This window comes from Epinephelus moara, chromosome 18, assembly GCF_006386435.1.
Source record: "Epinephelus moara isolate mb chromosome 18, YSFRI_EMoa_1.0, whole genome shotgun sequence".
In the NCBI taxonomy this organism is placed as follows: Eukaryota; Metazoa; Chordata; class Actinopteri; order Perciformes; family Serranidae; genus Epinephelus; species Epinephelus moara.
This window is the reverse complement of record NC_065523.1, coordinates 21338087-21356908: the sequence shown is the minus strand read 5'-3', so window position 1 is coordinate 21356908 and position 18822 is coordinate 21338087. Positions and strand designations below refer to the sequence as shown.

Here is an 18822-nt window from a genome sequence, read left to right as displayed (position 1 = left end):
ATTTCTCTTAAAATATGTCTTCAGAGTCCCAATTATTACTTTTCCAAAGTGTGTAATTTGGCTCTGTGGCTCTAAAATGACCCACAGAAATCAACAGTTGTTCAGTTCAGATTCTGAGACAAGAGACAGAGAAAGGTTGTTTTTTTTCTCTGTCGAATCTGCTAATTGTGTTATGATAGAATTGGCTTTTTAATTGTCTCAGCAAAGTATCCATTTGTGTTGGTAGATTTTGTCTAGAATTGCATGACTGCCCCAACTGTACTTTGTTTTGTTCTGCATCCATTCTTTCAGTTTTTAGGGAGTTTTTTGTGTGTGTGTGTGTGTGTGTGTGTGTGTGTTGCGGTGCGGTGTCAGTGCGTAGAAGTCCCAGTAGGACCCAATGTTGGGAAGCTCTGCGCACGGACTATCTCGTGCAGGGAGAGAAAGAGGAGGAGGGGGAGGAGTGTGGAGGAGGAGGAGGAGGAGATAGGGAGGAGGAGGCGGAGTAATCTCAGACGCTGGGACACATCGGGAAGCAAAACTTTTTCAAAAGTTAGGAGGCTAACCGAGAATCACAGCAGCCGTGGCCGAGCTGCGGAGGATAATACGGGATTGGGACCTAACGCTCCACGTTCCGGCTGACTTTATGAAAAATTCCCCATCACTTTTGGATCCTGTATTTTCATGTGAACTTTTTAAAGGATGTATTTCTACTGAAAGCCCAACTTGAAACGCTGGAAACTTTTCCACCGAAATGGAAGGGAATATTCCATGGATTATTTTGTCATTTTTATTGTTGATGCATATTTGCGAAGGTGAGTCAAAATAATTATTTGATATTAGTAAGTGTGTAACCGGTGGTAGACTGGACATGTCCGGACAACTGTAGCTCCAAGGTACGGTTACAAATAAAATTGGGGCTCCTCTTGACCAAAGCTACCAATGTGTGTACATGTTTGTGTGCTTAACGAATTTATTACTTTTTATTTGTATTTTATTTAGAAGTTTATTAGTAGTTTGAGTTACAGATAGTCTACAAAGTTTGGAACAGCTTAATTGAACCGTACCAGATAATCGTAACAGACACCAAAGAAGTTTGCACGCTTATGTCAAAATATCATTCAATTGCTTTTGTGGGAAAAAATAAATAAACAAATAAATCTCACACTACTGCATGTGGAAAATTTATCTTTCTGCAAATTCCATCTGATCGTGCAGTGGTTGGCTTTCCTCTGTTGGAGAGGTCTGATGAGCGCTGCGCACAAAACCCGAAGTGTAGAAGTGTTTCCAGGAACATCAGCAGCACTTTGAAAGTTTGGCTGTGGAGCCTGGGCTTTTGCAATGATGCTTAATGTAATAAGTTTCCCAGAAATGTATGATAGCATGTGGGGGTCTAGTGAGAAGATTTGTTTAAGCTGAAGCAGTGGGTGATGAGCCGGAGTTGCCCCCTCCCTTTCTGAACAAAGACCTTTTAAACAACTGATTTTTTTCCCCCCTTGGAAGCGGCTGAGCAATGACTCAGATATGATGAATTAAAGCCTACACACTTGCTTCCAAGCAGTCCCAGTCTCATCATGTCAGCATGTATCTCTTCCAAGGAAACACACAAGTTTATCTGCTTTTGACAAAGTAAACAAAAAACATGCGGGTGTGTCTGCAAGAAGTGGCAAAGGCCTGCTAATCTCTGCTTGGAATCTGAATCTGTGACTTTCACATCATTTTGAATACCTCCATGATACCTGACAGAGAGTTTAGAAAGATATCATTTTATCTACACTATTACAGTGGGTCATTATTTACAGTTTTGCTGGGATTTATCACCTGTAGGATTACATGTTCCCCTTATGGCTAAAGTGGATGACATGAAGTTATGTGTCAGCTGTGTGGTTCTCTAACAAATTTCTCCAATTTCCACAGGGTTCCGTTGCGTGGATAAATACAGACCTTGTGAAAATGGAGGGACATGCATAGATTCATCCTCTCGGTGCATGTAAGTGGAAGATATTTGAGTTTTCTCCTGCCGCAATACCTCATAAACTCAGCTTTTGAATGGCATTCAAGCCATAAGTGTAGGCCTTGCGTGTGAATTGATTTACACAGGCTGTTATTTGTCAGTTGCTTCTTCAAAGGTTCAGAGGAAAGATTGATTTCCAGTCTGATACTCTTAAACAATGGTGTGAATTTTGTGCTCACCCTGTTTCCTGTTTGCTGTTTATTTGCAACATTCACATAAAGGTGGTGAAAGACAGGGCATGTTGGGTAGGCCTACGCAGCAAGCCTCAACAAGTTTGACCGCCACACTCATCTTATGCACCTGTTAAAGAGCTTTGTCATACATGCACCACAGCATTAGTAAAGTTTCCCTTCTCTGTATTTCACAGTTTTTTTACTCTCGTTGAAATGTGAGTTACTTTCAAGGCTTTAAAAACTTTTTTTTTTTTTTGATGAATCGTCTTTGTTTCCTGACTGCTTTGGGCATTTTTGAGCTCTCACATCTTTTGACAGTGATGAGGCTTTTGTTTTTCAAATTGGTGAGGGGGGTTGTGTGGGAACCTTTTACAATAGTCAAGTGAAATAGCCTACAGTGTCTAGCCCGGGGGTCATTTGTCCTTTTTAAGAACCCTTTAGCTGAGGAAACATGCCTGAGTGTTTAAGATGGAGGGGATACAGTCACTGATAGAACAAAAAACTCCTTGGTTGCCAGCTGCTTCCCTCCAAAACAGTACATTTATTATTTTATTGGAGTGGACAAGCAGTTCTAGTAGAGCAGGGGTCAAAGGTGAGCACATGACAGGAATGCACTCTTCACAAGTAAACACAAGGCAAATATATTTTCACATATATATTTCCTTAAACAAAAAAAAGTAACTACATTGTTCTCTAAAGTGATCTCTGGCATGAGTCGCCACTGCACACTTGCCAATGTGTAACTCGACTGCATGTGGAACAAGTAACCACCACCCACATTTTTTCAATCATTAGCTGGAGCCAAGATGGGTGAGTGTCATTGAGTGAGTCAATGTGCAATTTCATGCCACCAGATCTCTCTTCAGCATATCCAACATCGTTTTTCTGATCAAATCCTTTATTTCAACATCACACAGAAATAGCATGTCTGTTCCACGGGGGAAAATGAACACAATGTTTCGCCTAGCTTAAATATTAATCTTCAGATTGAATGTGTTTTGGAAGACACCATCCATTCCTCTTTTGTGCTCCTTTAGCCATTTGTGCTGTGTACATGTAAAGTATGTGTACATACAGTATGTCAGGGGTGTAGGAGTGGGCCATGTGTAATCACTGTGCTGGGTCAGTGCCAAGAAAAAGAAGTGCTTAAAGTGCAAAGGGAAAGCATTTCTAATGGAAGGGGACATTAAATGTCATACCACACGGTGTAGAAAGAGTCCCATAGCAGGGCAGAGCAGTGGAGCGGAGCGTGGACTCATGAGAGTGGTCAGACCAGTCCTAGACAGAGGTGAGTAGTGGAGCCACCCCACCCCTTCCCCTGGGAGCCCACAGAAACAGGAGATCCAGAACAGCAGAAAAGATCCTTTCTTCTACCAGATACCTGCCTGTAACCTGGCACCATCAGAACAGGGCGTAGAGAGGGAGAGAAGAAAGGCCACGGCAAAGTGAAGCCAATATGGAGTAGAAAGACAGAAACAAAATGTAGATACAGATACATGTTTTGGCATTTGAAAGGAATTTGGAGAACCAGAAGAAAACTTGCTTGAAATCACTACTGTTCCACACAACCACACACATTGTTCTGCATAGAGAATGATCACCTGTTCCTGTTTGTTGTCCAGCCACTTGGTTATTTAATTTTTCTTACGGCAAGTAGCTTCTCAAGTGACAATAATACAGAGTGTATGGCAGCTACCATTGTTACCGTCCCAGATACCAATGTATCCTCTGTCTTGTTGGCAAACACAACTATGATACCACATTATAGCTTTAACATGCAATACATCACAAAGTTCTTTGTCTTGTTAGTTTCATTATGTGTCTTGTAGTGTGCTGACATCCTCCTCAGGTGACTTAGTAAAGGTTGCAGACAGTAGTAAAGTGTTCAAGTGAACACACTTCGATGCCCATTTCACCTCTTTCAGTTACCCAGTAAAAGCAGTTAAATGCTTTCAGTCTGAATGAGTTTATCATTTCAGCCTGCTCCAGACCTACAAAGATGGTTGAACATGACTGGTTGCATTCACTTAAAGTAATCAAATATATAGAGAAAAGTTCCACGAACTCATCTGCTCAGTTATGTGCCAATTTGAAACTCCACTGTGCAAACACTGCAGTGACTACGTGCAACCGCAGTTGTAAACCAGGGTTTTGTGTGGATAGGGAGATCCAGTATTTACCTACGACCAATAATCCGATGTGAGTCAGCTTCTGTTGAGCTCAGAATTCATGTCATACATGGGCCTGTGCGAGAAATGGTATAATACAGGCAGGTAGAACAAGTTTGATGAAGGTGATTCACATTGACTTCAAAGCACTTTAACCATCAATCGTCTGTATCTGAGTCTGCAAACGTGTTTGTATTGATACACGTACTGGTGGAAGTTTGGCTTTTACCAAAGGAGAATGTAACACTCTTCAACCCCAAAACATAAACCCAAAGTGTAAAAGTAATTTACAAAGTTTTTTTTGTTTTTTTAAACATACTGCAGCAAGAACTGTTGGGTGCTAATTCAACCCCAAAGTGAGTGACAGTCCTTCCCTCTCAAATCAGTTGACTTTGTTTGAGGGCTGCAGATAAGCACAGCATGCAGCTGAGATTTTGAAGCTCTGCATGTCTGTTCCAGAGATAAAGTTGCTCAGATACACCAGCTCTGCGATCCAGCCTTTACTAAGTTCTAAATAGCGCTGCTCAACATGGCAAAGATTCAGTACTAACCCATTTTCTAATGTGAGGTTTTATATACCTGACACACTTAACGCACAATGAGTATTTTGAAGTATTCTTGCTATGATCTTGCAGTGTCATAGAGTTTTGAACTTGACAGTGAAGAGCTGATGGTGTCACGGAGAGTGCGGCCTACTAGGTGAGCAGTCAGGAAGTCCAGTTGAAGAGCCTTTGGCCCCTCAGCTCCGCCCTGTGAGCAGAATGTGCTGCCTTGAGAGGGCCACAGCGGCATGACTGGAGGAGAGATAATTAGGCAGATTGAGAGGGTGTCATTCAGAGAGGATCCAGCTGGAGGGATCGGACTGGGGGTAGGGAACGGGTAGAGGGAGGCTGGGTAGGAGGGAGGGAGTGTGGGGAGGGGGTGGGCTGCGTAGAGGACAGCTGGTGGATGTTGTGATGGTAATCCAGTGAAGTCAGATCTTGACAAAGGGGAAGCATAGGGCCAGGTGCTGCCATTGAGCAGTCAGCCGCCCCCATACTGTGAGAGACAAGCTCGTGGAGGAATGAAGCCGGTAGCTCGCGGTCCCTCTAGCACATGTTGCCTCTCTCACAGTGCAGCAGCGGCAACCCGGTCCACTCTTTCTCTCTCTGCATGTTGTCCCAGCTCCGGCGGCTCATCCTCTGCCTCTGTCTCTCAACACAGTGGCAGATCGCAGATTACGACCACCTCTTTCCTCTTAGATCCTCTAAGCTGAAAGGAAATAAATGTGGGGCTTCTCCGCTGCGTGAGGCCCATGGATGGATACAGTGGTCGCCTTTATGTTATAAATGCTTTGCCCTTGGCCTCAGTAGCAAAGTTAGCATATAAATTGTGAGTGTTTTGATATGACCCTGCAACTCCCTGCCTCTTAGAACATGATGAAAGAGGACATCTTTGACTTTGATGGGGAGCAGACTGTCCAGCGAGTGTGGGGTGCTGTTTCACAAGTAGAAAGCTTGCGTCCGCCCGCTTTATTTCACTTTTTAAAAATAGCAAGAACTTTACATGTGTTTGAAGAGAAGGGACACATATTCTTTCTCCTTTCGTTCAACAAGGACAAATACAATTTTTTCATGGAAGGGTACAACCTAAATGTGAAATGTGCCACGTACAAGTCAATTTACATGCACACACACACACACACACACACACAAAATGCATCTTTGAGCAACACAGTTCACTAAAAAGTGGAAATGTACAAACATGCCAAAGCACATATTTACTGGTGGACCGTAGCAAAGAGACAGATTATATTGTTGGCTTAGTTCAGAGCACCTCAGGGCTAGTGTTTTCTTTGGCATCTTTATGGTGGATTAGAAAGGAATGCTTAGTAAGATTCCTCCTGTCCCTCTGGTGCTTTCAGGTTATTGTCCATACCTCCCATCCATTCACCCTGGTAGCCCCTTCAGGAATGCCTTTAACAATACTGTCAGCCTAGCCTCAATGAAAATGGGATGTTTGGAATGACTTGTTTGATTTGCAATTAGTTACTTTGCGATTTTGTGAGGCAACATATAGCCCATATCACTCACGCTGCCCTGACAGGCAGATGGAGCCATTGTCGTCTAATTATACAGGAATACTAACGCGTTAAATACAGACCCAGTGGTTTGAAATTAACCAATATGAAAACAGTGGTCGTATACGACGAGATGAGTACTATCTGAGGCAGGAGGTTACACCAGCGTAGGGACGAAGAGTTGGGTTTGTTATCCCTTCTTCTCTATGGGTCATGACTTTAGACTGGGAGCTGTGGTTCCCAGGCCCCATCACAGGAAGTGGTGCCTTCTGACCTCCCTGCTACGCACATCCTGTCTTATCAGAGAAGCTTAAGCAGCTTACTCAGTGCACCGGGGTCTCCACGCTCCTCAACTTTCTCATCTTTTGCCTCATTTTCATCCTCCTCATATGGCGCATTATGCTGAAATTGTTAGTAGTTCGTGGAAATGAAAAACTGTTTGCGTATTCGCGCGTCACACGTACCCAGGAAACGAACCCTGTGTGCTAATTAATGTCAGGTTTGCCATTATTGTAAACTGGCACAGGAACATCCAGTAGGGATTTGTGACTTATTATTCTTTTTAGAGTGAATGTATGTCTGAACCACATGCTTATGTAGGGATAAGCCTGCCTCTGAAGTCTCATCCCCTGGCTGTTTGGTCTTATCCAGTAAAAGATGACTTCTGAAGAGACATTCAGGCAGGCCTGATTGGAATGACTGAGGTCCGCCAGCAAAATTTCCCATCCTTCTCCCTCCCTTTTAGGAGAGGAAGGGATGGGTCCATCATTAAATGATTCAGGAAAAGGCATTCACTTTTCCACTAAGCACATTTTCCACAGACATCTTGATTTCAGTGTTTACCTTTTCCTTAATTTAAGATAAATCAGAGGTTTTTGGACTCAAATGATAATTCAAAAAACATGCTACATTATTGTAATTTGTCGTCGGTTTATAAAATGTTTAATTAGGTATGAGTGGCCCACATTATTCCTTAACATCTATAGCACTTCCTTGGCTGACAGCTGTTGAGATAATAGACATTCTCTGGCTGTTTTTCTAGCGTTCAGAAGCTTACCATTAGGAACCTTTGCCAGTGCACCATTAACAATTCTCATTCTTTCAGGTCTATAAGCATGTGAGAGTCTGTGCTGGTAAATCAGTGGAACAGTTTCAGTCAACATTATTAAACTGAAGTGTGGTTTATCAGTTGTAGTTCTATGTAATCCACTTTAATTGTGCAGCAAATGTTTGCTGTGAAATGAATAGCACTACAGGCCATTAGAGAGTCTAAGATATCCTTTTGTCACGTCATGTTTTTACTGTTAATGTGAAACAAAACATTGGCCAAAGCATTGTAGTTCATTCATCATAGGTTGGAGATGGGGTCTTTTAGATTTCAGTTTCAAAGTACAGCAGAATCTGGTTCAGTTTAGGTGGTTGGGTGGGGTTTTTTGTGGTTTAGTTCAGTGAAGAGAATGCTTTGAGAGACCTCGACCCTGGGATTTATGCAATGTGGTTATGGGCAAACGCGTTGCTATTTGAAAAATGTCAGGGAGTATTCTTACAAAAAATATGTTGACACTTGAGGCAAATTTGTCGGGATAGTACATGGACTAAAAGTATAAAAACTGCAAGCTCTTGTCTGGGCCTTTCTATAGCAGCATTACTGAGCACTTAGCAACAAGAGTACATTTTCATTCTCTTGGTGCAGAAGATCTGTGCAGTCCCCACTGCCAAGGAAATGCCAGACATTTCCTTGGCATTCTGGATTTATAGTCTTATACATGGAAATGTGAGCGCAGAGGGCATATCGTAGGTGAGAAGGACGCACCGACGGCCTCTCCTAGCTTTTTAGTCAGATTCATTATTGCTTTTCCTCAAGAGAAAGTTAAATGTCCCTATGTTCACATGTTTAATATTCATGCTCTGGGGGTGCTCTGGAAATCTCCCTCTGAAGATTTCAATACCTCCATTGTGTGTCTAAGCACAACTGTTGAAACAAACCTTGCACTTTAAACTGTGAAACACGCATCCTTTTTAGACATGATAGTACTTAATTACCAGACTGAATTGGTCTCGCATGGCGCTCAGTGCTACCTGCATACGAAGGGGATCGATCCTCTGAAGTGCCCCAACTGTCCTTACGAAACCCTGTCTCCGAACACCCCCTTTTTCTCACTCTGGCTCCCTCTCACCATGGGTTACTGTTGCCAGGCTACAGCCCAGGCCTGTTGGTCCGTGTAAGCCCAGGCCTGAAAGACTAGCTGTTTGGGTCAGTGCCCCCCCCCAACACTTTCATACAAAGGAGTTCTGACTACTTTAGCTCTTTTATTTGGGCCACAAAACACTCCCCAACCCCCAATCTGGCTCTTTGCTGAGAAAGGGAGAGCCAAGCTGGGGAGAGCAGAGCAGAAGAGGCTGTTGGAAGGAGGGGGGGATGTGGATGGGCTCCTGTTGGCAGTGTGGTGTCAGTATGGACTCGCATAAAGAAGGGGAGCTGGTTCCTACTTGCTTGTAGAGAGGAGGGGGTGAGGGAAAGAGGTCTGTGTTGAGAGAAAGAGACACTGTTATACGACTTTTCCCAAAGATTATAATATTTCTTTGCCTCAAAAGAATTCGTAAAACAATGATTAGCTCCTCTTGTACAAAGTTAAAATCCTGCCCTAAGTCAAAAGATGGTAGTTCTGTTGTTGTTGCTCTTCCTCTCCATTAGTTTTAGGAAATGCCCTCTGAGATAAGAAGACTCCTTTATACTCGTTACTTTGTGGAGCATGACTGTGTGTATGAACCGTGGCAGAGATTACAGCCTCTTTGTTCACAGGTGAGCCGCCCTCTGACCTCTGGCAGAGAAGCTGCTATTGTATAGGAGAGGATGAGCTCAGGTTACCCTGCTTCAGTGACCCAGAAAGCAGGAAAACTGGCATTGTGTTACACAAGTATAGGTGACAGAACTCAGTGGCATAAATCAAAGTTTTAGTCAGATGATCCTCATGCTTGACGTAGAACAACTAAGAAATCACGGTGCACTGTTGGAATGTCAATTTTTTTAAATTACAGAAATGTTTTGAGGTCATTTGCACTTTAATCTCTTCTTAATTAAATGTTTAACCATTGCCATCTCTTTCCTCCTTCTTTTATTACTTTCTCTGTGGATCTTCTCTTGTATGGGTTCACGATACTACCCTTCCTCAAAGGCTGAGGCTGGTTGTAAGTTTCATTTCTTTGTGTTTGGGCGTGTAGTGATTGTTGCATGTGTTTGCTTTGTTGCAGTGGTGCCTCCGTGTAATGATCTCTAAAGTGTGTAAAGACTGTTAATGCATGTGTTTGTGAACAGCCTCCATATCTCTTGAGTGTTGCGAAATGGCCAGTGTGTATGAGTGTGTGTGTGTGTTGGTTACTGGGCTTTTCCCATGAGCAAAACACTGCAGTTGTTTTGGCTTAAAGTCTGGCACAAGAGGTTGATGCCAGACACCCAGAGGTGTGCTGACAGATGTGGACAGATGCATGGTGCCGGGGCTGCAGCTGACAAAAGTCATCAAATGGGTTTGACGCGGGGAGATTACACATTCTGGCCATCCCTCCGCTGCACTCAAAGACCTCCCTCCTCATCTGCTGCACGCTCTTCCTCAGAGGTCAGAAGTCAACACTCACTAAATATGACTCAGGGGCCCATTGCACAACAGCAGCCTGCACCTGCCGTCCACATCCGCCACAAATAAGGCTGGGCCCAGACGATGGCACAGTTCCTGCCCTGCTGTTCCCAGAGCTAGTGGAATCCACAAGGTTGTAAAGAGCCTGATAAGGAGACTCTCAGGTGTACCGGGACAAAGTTGCATGTCTCTCACAGTCTCCGCACTGATAGCGCTCTGATTTGTGTGTTATGGGAGTAGCATGTTGGCAATGAGTCAGGTCTAGACAAAAGAATGTGTTTTGGCTGCTCAGTTAAGTGTGCATTTGTGAGGGAGGACAAATAATTTATCAGACATAACTACTATCGCCATTCTTACACACCCACCCACACATGCACATATGTACACTTATACACACAAAAGTAGACACTAATACACTTCTTTCTCATAGCTGAGCACACTTGATTCCAAATACGTGGTGTTTAAGTCTCTGTAGAGCAACATCAGCATGCACTTGGACACCAAATACTTCCTGGAATGATTTGTAAGTTATTCTCTGTCCGCAGAATCATGACAGTCTTTGGAGAACAACAGCCTTTTAAGACTATAGCTCTTTGGCTTTCATGAGCAGTCAAATGCCCACAGTTTAGAGAGGCTCCAGAAGAATTTGACTGTCAGTCTGCGTTGTATTTTTCGGCTCTATAAGCAAAACTTTCTTCCTCGGCCCTTTCAAAGGCCTCTTTGTGCCACATTTGTGTTTCATTTTTTAGTGACACCCAAGATTCCAGACATAGTTAATTTGCCTCTAAATAAACCCAGCCAAGCCATGACAAATAGCCATTGGGACCAAGGGGTGGGGGATGGGGAGGGGTGTTTGGTTGGGTGTCAGGCTTGCTTGTTCGTCTGTGAGGTTGCCAGGGCAACAGAGATCGTGCATTCGGAGTGAGTGCAGTGTTTTCATAGCAAGGGACGAGGGATTACAGGAAATATGACATGACATTCTTGCCGGACTAGACCACTCTCTCCTCCTCTTCGTCGCCCTCTCCAGCAATTCCACCTTCTAAAGACATTCTCTCCTGCAGAGCAGCCCCACCCCGCTCCCTGCAGCCTGAGTGACATTATCATCACAATTAGACGGGGGACCTCTGACATTTGACCCCTCAGCACATGAGAGGAGGAGGCTGTGAGGGCCCCCCAGCAGAGGAGGGGGGGGGGCTGTGGGGGCGGGGGGGGGGGGGGGGGGAGCCAAGCTGGCGTTCAGGGGGGCTTTAGGAGATGGAAGAGTTGCTGTAATAACTGTCTGAATAACTCTCACAACGCTGGTGCTTGAGTGTTGCTGACTTCCACACCAAGTTTCAGTGTATTAATAATGATTTTCGTCATGGGAAAAAATCTTCATTCCTTACAGCATTTACAGTTGTTATGCTTAGATACATGATTCATTTTTATCGTCCAACAAAATATTACTTTAGAGTCATTTGATTGTTTTCTGCACTGTTCCTGTGTGTATGCACATTCTTGTGGATATGTCTGTGTGCCTGTGGCTCCTCCAATTCACTATTATCTTTGTTCAACTGGGGGGAAAAAAAAGCCAAAGTAGTCTCCGGTTTGTCTGAAGTAGAGCAGAACAGCCAGAAAAAAAGCAAGCAATTACAATGAAAATCTAGTTGTGGATCAGTTCATCCTTCCTATCCCTACCTGGAGCAGCTTCAATCTTCTAGCCAGAGGCAGGAGCCACAAAATTGTTTTTGTCTTTGTTATAGTTTATTACAGGGGGAGGGCAAAACAAAAAGTAAAGGATGAACTAACACTAGTGTCATGGTGATGCTCCTGTAAAAGAGAATAGATGAAACCCTATTGTTGATCCTGCCCAGGGGTTCCTCTCCAGTGAAAGAAAAGACAGAGCCCAAGGGCGGGCCAAAACCCAGCCGTCACTGCCCTGTCATCAGCATCAAACAGCCTGTTTGAAGAGGGGGCCTGTCCTCGGCCAGGGGCTCCACTGTGGGTGTAGAGTTACCAGCTCATACTGGACTCCTTAGTCAGTCCAAACTCTGTCTAAACTCCCAAAGGATCTCTGCAGAGAGCTACAGTAGGAAGCCCTGTTTATATGTTTATCTCAGCTTCTCAGTGGAGCAGGTTTAGGTCAGGCTTACACAATGTCTACACAGCCCGCGTAGTGGAAACAGCTCGTTAGCAGAGCAACAGGAGCATCTTCCACCTGTGTCTACACAGTACTGAGTGTAGGTCAGCTGCGAGCCCAAATACACAATCACTGTAGTTATGCGCTTGGAACACAAGAAAATATACTTGTAGTGTAAAGATACGGGGGTCTCGTTACACACATACAGCATGAGTGAAAAGAAAGCTGTCTGTTTCGTCAGACGTGTTTGAGATGGATGACTGAAAAACTTGTCTAAAATACTTTGTGTCCTGACAAGACATTAATATTTCATCAAGATAATGTTCTGTTCTATCAGAACACAGTCGCTGGAAGGAGGATGTGTTGTTTCATTCACATACCACAGCTGCTTCTCTTATTCAGTTCATGCGTGCTGAATTTAGTTCTCGATTTTCTCATGTCAGTATTTGTTGGCAATTGTCAAGTTTCCAGACTGCTGTTTCTGGGTGTGGTCTTTTTCATATATACGAGAACAGAAACAAGAGCTGAGGTGCGGAAAAACTGCAACAGTGGAAGAATGTTCGCTGACATGGAGAAACTGAGGCTTTCCAGCTGGAAATAACAGAGAATGTGCCTTTTGAAGCCTATAAGACGCTGAAAGATGGCCTTCCTCCATGTTCATGTTTTAATTTGTTTGTGTGTGTGTATGTGTGTCTCACTCCTTGAACCATGTATTGCATGCACTTATGGGGTAAGCTGTGTTAATACAAATTCAAACCAGGGCCCAGAAGCTTTACTTAAGCCAACATATGAGTCAAGGCAGCAAGCCTTGCCAAGATGTCATTGAAGCCCTGATTGCCAAACCTACAACATGATGGGAATTGGGTTACTCTGGAGTTTGAGTGCCACTGCTCTGTCTTAAATACTTTGTCATCTTGTGACTTCTTTTGACCTATGACCTATATGACAAAGACATCCTAATGTGTGTGTGAATTTGTTTGTCCAGATGCCGTCCTGGATTCATCGGTCCTCTCTGTCAGCACCTGGATCCCTGTCATCGATCGCCATGTCTGAATGGAGCAGCTTGCAAGAGCCAGGTGGTCAATGGTATCCCACAATACACCTGTGTGTGCCAGAGAGGGTTCAGAGGTACATCTGTCAGAATTCATGTTCATCAGAAAGATCAGATCTGAGACGTGAGATTGAAAGTTCCGATTTTAACTGAACACAATTCACCATTTAATCTCCAGGCCAAGACTGCTCCCTCATTGATGCCTGTGCCACAAGTCCCTGTGCCAATGGGGCCCGTTGTGCCAATTGGAATAACCACTACAACTGCTCCTGCCCACCTGGCTTCCAGGGAAAGAACTGCCGCAATGACATTGATGAGTGCCGCAAGCCTGGCGTGTGCCTCAACGGTGGCCTCTGCATTAACACCCATGGGTCCTTCCGCTGCCAGTGTCAACCTGGATACAGTGGGCGCACGTGTGAGGTGTCCACGCTTCCCTGTGCCCCATCTCAGTGCCTTAATGGGGGCACCTGTCGACAGACCAGCGACCATTCCTATGAGTGTGCTTGCTTACCAGGTAGATGGCTCTTCAGCGTAATAACACACACACACACACACACACACACACACACACATACATCAGAGTTAGTGTGCCGACCCCACTGTTTTCCCAGGCCCTCAGCATGGTGCTACAGACATACAGATTTTCCCAGCCTGATGACGTAGCTATTAGTAGTGGGATTTACTCCACTCTCTCAGGTCAGCTTCCTGTCTACTATTAATAGCTACTGATGGGAGACAGGATGGTGGGAGAGTTTGAAGAGGCAGCCCGCCGTCACTCTACTCCACTCTGCCTTTTTCACAACAGAAGGAATTTACTTTATGGGCCTTCTGGTTTCCCACTGGGGATCTGACAGGAAATGTCTCTTGCCAGAGAGGAAGTCATTGAAACTGTGAGAGATTATAAAACAAGCAAACACTGCGGGGAGCGCGGACCTCTGAAGCAGGCAAGAGTCACGGCTGTCGCGGGCACCGTGTGGGAACCATCATGAGAAGATGTAAACAATCAGACACCCTCTGAACCTTTTTACTGCCCATGTTGCCCCTCACCTCCTCTAGTGTGGGAAATACAACTCAGAGTTATGAATAGAGATGCTTAGTGTCCAGAGCAGGAACCACTGAATGTTTAATAAACTCTCAGTTGGTGTGTGTATCATAACTCTTGTCTCTCTCCAACTGTCTCAGGGTTTGAGGGACACAACTGTGAGAACAACGTGGATGACTGTCCAGGTCACAAGTGTATGAATGGAGGAATATGTGTGGATGGTGTCAACACCTACAATTGCCAGTGTCCACCAGAATGGACAGGTAAAGCTCTATTTACATCACATTTGAAAGAGACATGCTGAGTGTTTGTGAGCTAATATGTCATCTAACCACTCCAGGGCAATACTGCGCGGAGGATGTCAACGAGTGTCTCATGCAGCCAAATGCCTGCCATAATGGGGGTACTTGCTTCAACACCATTGGTGGTCATACCTGTGTCTGCGTTAATGGTTGGACTGGAGATGACTGCAGTGAGAACATTGATGACTGCGCAATAGCCGTTTGCTTCAATGGGGCCACCTGCCATGATCGTGTAGCATCCTTCTTCTGCGAATGCCCAGTTGGAAAGACTGGTAAGTGGGTTTGTCCAATGTGGCCCTCTTTAACCCCTCTTCGTTCGGAGTATTTGACAGACAAATAAATTGGTTGGAAATCCAAAAAGTTGGTTCCTAGCTCGAACAAAAAAAAAAGCAGATTTTCCTTGACCTGGAATGCAAAACATGACGACATCATTGAGTGTTCCACAGGTTGGAAAGAGAGGATAGAGTCTTGCAAGTAATAGTCTGCTACGTCTTCTTATCATTAATAGTCCATGCTTGTTTTGTGGATAAAAACAAATATCTGCAATAACAGGATTAGAGCTCAAAGGTTATCAATGCGATCCGCCATCTTGCTACTATTGTTTGTACATCATGAATTGTGCAATGCCCTCTGTTGATGACACATCCTTGATTGCAATGATTCAGCTCGAGACTGGTCAAAACAGGTGATGGTTCACTTCTTAGGACCAAGGTTCAAAGAATCCTGAATTGAACCAGTTCACACACCAGAGCTAATTTTGTGGAAAAGGTGTATTAATTCTGGCTGCCAAATGGTTAATAACTGACATGTGTTTTCTTTCGTCTCCACAGGTTTGCTGTGCCACCTTGATGATGCATGTGTGAGTAACCCCTGCAATGAGGGTGCAGTGTGCGACACCAACCCCCTTAATGGCCGCGCCATTTGCACCTGTCCTGCTGGTTTTGTAGGAGGTGCCTGCAACCAGGACATGGATGAGTGTTCAATTGGTAAATCAGCTTTATTAAAGTTTGTCAGTAGTGTGGTCACATGCTTATCACTTTGTCTTTTCTTTGTTTCACATACTGACACCCAGCTTTTTACCCGCAGGTGCCAACCCGTGTGAGCATTTTGGGAAATGTGTGAACACAGAGGGCTCCTTCCAGTGTCAGTGCGGCCGGGGATATGCTGGTCCGCGATGTGAGATTGACATCAACGAATGCCTGTCAATGCCTTGCCAGAATGATGCCACCTGCCTGGACCGCATCGGAGAGTTCACCTGCATCTGCATGCCAGGTATGTATTTCAGCACGGCCTAAAAAAAAAAAAAATACAGAACAACTCAATTCAACCTGATGTCACCTTCTCAAGACAGCCCAAAATCAATAGCAGTGTAGAACCATATATTATTTAAAGTTGCTGAAGCATCATCTACAGTTGTGTCATGCTGACTGCCAGTGTAGACTGTTATGTAATGCATTCCCATTGATGTTAGGGGTATGGAAACACAGCTCTACTCTCAGTGCACTATACAGCCAGCCAGACAGGGTATTAGTTTGGACTAAGTGATGGTTTGGACACTCAGTGACAAAAACACAGTGAAACTCTCACGCACAGTCCTACATGCATCCTGGGGTTTTGGGAACTATACAAATTAGAGCTGGGAGTCGGGTCTATAGGACTGTATGTGAGAGAGGGCGAGCAGTTAGGGGGAGGAGTGTGCTGTGAATACTAATGAGTGGTAGAGTGGTGGGAATGGAGCGGAACAATAGGGCCCCTCTGTGCTCCACTTTGCACCCCTCATACACACAGAGAGGGAAAGAGGCCTTTTCCCAGAGCCTCTCCCCCTCCCCCTTCATTTCCAGAGACGGGCCCTTCCTCTTCTCCCTCCTCATCATCAGCCAGCCTGGCAAACTCATGCGGAGCTGGTGATTATTTCTGATTCCACGCTAGCCTCTCCCCCAGCACTCAGATCCACACTCTGTTTCACCTCAATGAAGGAACTCTCCATAGTTTGCTAACGCAGAATGTATAACATGCACCTGTTGAATGGGATCCTGACCCAGGGAGGGGTAATGCTCAGTGGACAGTAGGGTGTGGTGATTCCAGGTCATAGAGTGGGAACACTGGGGATGCTCTAGGGATCTTTTATTCCATCATGTGGTTCAGCAATGGCAAAAACTCTGAGGCCTCCCATGAGAGAAAAGTTTCCCACAGATCCTTTCCCCAAAGCAAAGACTACACACAATTACATCCACGCCATGTTTGCTTGAACTGACAAACCCGTACATAAAAAACGAACATAGTGAGTCTGATTTAACTGCAAAAACATATGTTAATTCAGTTTAAACTTCTGTCCTCCAGGCTACATGGGGACTTACTGTGAGGTTGACGTAGATGACTGTGAGAGCAACCCATGTGTGAATGATGGCATCTGTCGGGACATGGTCAATGGCTTCACATGCACCTGCCAGCCAGGTAAGCCCTTTAATTTCTTTTTCCTGTGTTAATTTCTACCACTGTTAACAACTCCAACTCAGTGACAGCAGCAGTGAGAACGGGTAGCCAAAGTTTAAATGTCCCCAGAATCAGAGGAGGGAGGGAGGGTCAGCGTTGCTACTTCTGCCTGCTGGTGTTTAGAGCCACCACTCATATAAAAAAGGCAGGCCCGAAAGGCTGCCTATCCTCTCCTCCTGCCTGAACAAAGACACTATTGTGACCCCCGCTCCCCTCCTCTGTGGAATGTGGAAGGGACAGCAGTCTCCCTCATCCTGCCCTGGTGGTGGTGGGGAACAGCAGTCCTGCTAATGAGATTCTTTTCCAGGTCCTCAATTTACATCTGGGACAGACGTCCCCTCTCCACCCCCCATCTAGCTATTGAGCCGGTGGAGCTGATGCAGGAAAGAGAAAACAATCCCACCGTCTCCTCTATTCCCCCCCCTTTAGCAGCCCAAGCACCAACACACAGACCATCCTGACACTGTTAATCAACTGAGCAGTGTGCTACCAATGCACCAATTCACCCCTGTCTGGGCACGGTGCCCACTGATTTCAAGCCTGTTCAGTTTCTCAAGCTTTTCAAGCCAGTAGATTTGAGATTTTATTATTATTATTATTATTATTATTATTGTTATCATTATTAATATTATTATTATTGGTGTTAAATTATGCTGTTTCTCCAAACATGACATATTATTTTATAAATCACAGAGTCCAGAAATTCCAGTGTGGAGTAGGCATTGCACAGACACCGAAATGTTCCGTACACTTAAGTGAGTTGAGACTGTAAAAGTTGCATTTTGCCGCCCAGATATTTCATATCAGCTGATAGCAATAATCTTATATGTTCAGATCCAACTTGTATACACTATATTGTAAGTCTCTCCTCAAAAACATTATCAAGGTCACAGGCTTTCCATTGCATTTTGTAGTGGTCATCTTAGCGCTGGTCCAAGTGCACAGATGACATGTCCTTAACCAGTCGAGACACTCTCAAACCCAACCTTAGCCAGACGTCACTAACCTAGCCAAAGACCTCTGCCCTTCTAAGAACAGACAGAACTGCCCTCTGACCTGAGCATGGACCCTTCCACTGGACCATCTTTCTGACCCTTCACCTCTCTGTTTGCATGTCCCAGGGTTTACTGGCACCATGTGTCAGATCGACATAGATGAGTGCGCCAGCACTCCCTGCCAGAATGGAGCAAAGTGCTACGACCGGCCCAATGGGTTTGAGTGCCGCTGTGCTGAAGGTAAGAGCTTCTGTACCTATTAGTTGTCAGTGGATAGCTTGTTAGAGAGTGCACTGCTCGAGATGCCTTCCCAGGCAAAGGAGCAGATGAGCCTTAACCACTTGTTTGGTCTTTGTTAAGTGTTCAGTGTTTTGGGGGGTCAGCTATTCCTCTGGATGTCTGCTGGCCAAGCAGACTGACTTGAGGCCCCTAATCCCCCTCTTTCCCTCGTCGGCTCTCAGGATCATGGGGTCACTAAAGACCAGCAGTTGCCAAGAAAGGAGCCTTGGTCATCACCCCGACATCTGTTCATCTGTTAAACCCCCACACACCACCTTATGCTGCATCTTAACCTTCATTCCTTCACATCCACACATGTCCATATTTGAAAACGAGCCCAGATACAGTGAGCTACAGTAAAGTTTGTCACAAAGGGTGCATGTATGAACTGACGTTGATATTTAACATGTTTGTTTGGACTTTAGCCTACGGAGGAGCCTGCTTCATTGTTTCAGTGGCCAGCTGCTTGGTATTCCCTGTGTTTGTGGGCCCCTTCTGTTGAGTGAAGTGGCCCTG

The 18822-nt window shown here is 44.9% G+C and overlaps 1 protein-coding gene across 1 annotated transcript in view; it reads left to right on the top strand.

Annotated features, from left to right (window-relative positions):
* The first annotated feature begins 520 nt into the window (after positions 1 to 520).
* Positions 521 to 18822, top strand: part of notch3 (notch receptor 3) — a 31099-nt gene continuing 12797 nt past the window's right edge. Inside the window, exons 1-10 of the mRNA XM_050068810.1 lie at positions 521 to 794; positions 1897 to 1969; positions 13130 to 13272; positions 13374 to 13709; positions 14378 to 14500; positions 14578 to 14811; positions 15370 to 15525; positions 15626 to 15811; positions 16880 to 16993; positions 18154 to 18267. Coding sequence (XP_049924767.1) covers positions 734 to 794; positions 1897 to 1969; positions 13130 to 13272; positions 13374 to 13709; positions 14378 to 14500; positions 14578 to 14811; positions 15370 to 15525; positions 15626 to 15811; positions 16880 to 16993; positions 18154 to 18267 — 1540 coding nt within the window. The 5' untranslated portion in view covers positions 521 to 733. The remainder of the gene's footprint in view (positions 795 to 1896; positions 1970 to 13129; positions 13273 to 13373; positions 13710 to 14377; positions 14501 to 14577; positions 14812 to 15369; positions 15526 to 15625; positions 15812 to 16879; positions 16994 to 18153; positions 18268 to 18822) is intronic.